This window comes from Trypanosoma brucei, chromosome 3, assembly GCF_000210295.1.
Source record: "Trypanosoma brucei gambiense DAL972 chromosome 3, complete sequence".
NCBI lineage: Eukaryota > Euglenozoa > Kinetoplastea > Trypanosomatida > Trypanosomatidae > Trypanosoma > Trypanosoma brucei.
In genome coordinates, this window is record NC_026736.1 from 832022 (window position 1) to 834737 (window position 2716).

Consider the following 2716-nt stretch of genomic DNA (forward strand, 5'->3'; position numbering starts at 1 on the left):
GTTGCGCAGCTCATCAAAGTGTGCCGATTACGTCCCTGCCATTTGTACACACCCCCAGTCGTTGTTTCCGATGATGGTGCAATACAGGTGATCGGACCGTCGCTCGTCTCGGGCGACCGAAAGTTCACCGATATTGCTTCAATAGAGGAAGCAAAAGTCGTAACAAGGTGGCTGTAGGTGAACCTGCAGCTGGATCATTTTCTGATATCCATTATTCAAAAAAGAGATAATTATGTGCATGGTATGTAAATGCACAGTATGCAACCAAAAATATACATATATGTTTTACATGTATGTGTTTCTATATGCCGTTTGACATGGGAGATGAGGGATGTTATACATAGTTCTTTTATTTTCTAACATGTATGTGTGGTATAGTGTCTGTATTAATATACTTTTTAATGCATGCTCTACATAATATACAATAGTAATAACACAGAGAATACGTATGTAATGCGTATCAAGATATATATATATATATATATATATATGCTATGTATATATCAACCTCGCATATTTTCTCCCTGTTGACCACGGCTCCCACAACGTGTCACGATGGATTACTTGGCTTCCTATTTCGTTGAAGAACGCAGCAAAGTGCGATAAGTGGTATCAATTGCAGAATCATTTCATTGCCCAATCTTTGAACGCAAACGGCGCATGGGAGAAGCTCTCTCGAGCCATCCCCGTGCATGCCGCATTTCTCAGTGTCGCATATAAAAACAAAACACACACCTATTTTGTGTTGTTCAACGCACGCAAAAAATCCCGCCACCTCTTCTCCTCGTGTGGTGCATATTCATGTTTGTGAGTGTGCACATATACGATATCTTTCAACTCTTTCTACTCGCACAATGGTGTATGTCACGCATATACGTGTGTGTAGTGAGTGATATGGAAGAGAAATGGGAAAGGCATATATATGTGTGTGGATTTGCGTGTTGAGCACATAAGGAAAAAGGTCGTGTGTATATACAGAGAGTCTGGCGGCGGTTTAGACGTATATATATGTATAATATATGTATATGTGTGTGTTCCACTGTGGAGACTTTATATCTTACGGAAAGTGTTCATATATATGTTTGTAGGCATGTATTTTGGCGCCCCGTATAGAGATTAAAAAAGAAGAGAAAAAGTATGCAAAAGAGGCGGCGGATAGTGTGTATGTGTGTATCACAGCAAGGAACTATATTTTGCAGCTTGAGTATATGCATATATGTACATTATGTGCTTGTGCTTCTTTCGTGTACGCTTCACTTTTTTATATTGCACTTTTCAGACCTGAGTGTGGCAGGACCACCCGCTAAACTTAAGAATATTACTCAGCGGAGGAAAAGAAAACAACCGTGATTCTCTCAGTCAGCGGCGAGCGAAGAGGGATTCAACTCGTTGCCGAATCGGGTCTTATATGACCTCGAACCGTGGCACCATTTTTGTGGCCGTTCTTATAGGGCTGGTGCAGGCGTGGCGGAATTAAATTGCAAAGCAAACCCGTTGCTGAACACATTTACAACCCTTCATGTGAGTATTGAGCCAAAGAAGGTGTCAGCCCATTACATCCCTTAGCCACGGAGCCTACGCGCCTCCTCATGTTCGGTCCAAGAGAGTAACACTGTTTGGGAATGCAGTGTCAAGCCGGCAGGTATTTGTCTGCCAAGGTTAAATATAGAGTAGGAAGACCGATAGCGAACAAGTAGCGTGAGCGAAAGTTTGAAAAGTACTTTGGAAAGAGAGTGACATAGAACCTGAAATCGTGACAACGACAATGGAAGTACCTCCATTTCTTTTTTTTACGGCCAGACCCAACCTCGCCGCGCAATTTCCTTCCGGGGCTCAACATCCGGTGGGTTTTCACTGTGCGGGTTTCTCTTTTGAGGTCATGGGGTGCGTGAGTGGGCGGAATAAAGGGTCGGTGTGTTGTGTGTGGGTTTTTCTCTCACTCTCTTCCTCCTTCCCTGTCCGTGCGTCTCGACGCTGGCGATGGAAATGGGGTGCCCCCACCCGTCTTGAAACACGGACCAAGGAGTCAAACAGACGCGCAAGGGAGGAGTATGTATGTGAGAACTCTTTTCTCGTACTGAAAGGGAGGTGTGATTTTACACCCGTGGCGTGCGCAATTTCTCTTTTTTGTGTTTTTGCCCAACGCCGGCCGGCCCCCCGTGGGCTGCGCGCGAGTGTGCCTGTTTGGACCCGAAAGGTGGTGAACTATGCCTGAACAAGGTGAAGCCCGGGGAAACCCCGGTGGAGGCCTGTAGCGATGCTGACGTGCAAATCGCTCGTACGATTTGGGTATCGGAGCGAAAGACTCATCGAACCACCTAGTAGCTGGTTCACGTCGAAGTTTCCCTCAGGATAGCTGGTGCTTGTCTTTAAGAAGTATTGTGCGGTAAAGCAAATGATTAGAGGCATTGGTGTTCTTGTAATATCGACCTATTCTCAAACTTTAAATGTGCAAACAACCCAGCCTTAGTTATTTTAACAAGGCTTTTGGGTACATAAGAATTGAGGCACCAAGTGGGCCTTCTTCGGTAAGCGGAGCAGGCGATGCGGAATGAACCGCTTAGGGATATGTGGCGTCAAAACTTGTGGGCTCATTCTCGATACGTGAAAAGGGTGTTAGCGGATAGGGACACTTGTACGGTGGCCATGGAAGTCGGCATCCGCTAAGGAGTTTGTAACAACTCACCAACCGAATTCACCGGCCCGGAAAATGGAT

At 45.3% G+C, this 2716-nt stretch overlaps 1 protein-coding gene across 1 annotated transcript; it reads left to right on the forward strand.

The window, feature by feature from the left end:
• Positions 1-1765: 1765 nt before the first annotated feature.
• TbgDal_III3640 (T. brucei spp.-specific protein) lies at positions 1766-2215 on the forward strand (the record flags this gene model as incomplete). The annotated part of the gene is made up of 1 exon (XM_011774011.1): positions 1766-2215. One exon carries the CDS (start codon positions 1766-1768, stop codon positions 2213-2215), a length of 450 nt encoding a protein of 149 aa, XP_011772313.1.
• Positions 2216-2716: the final 501 nt, after the last annotated feature.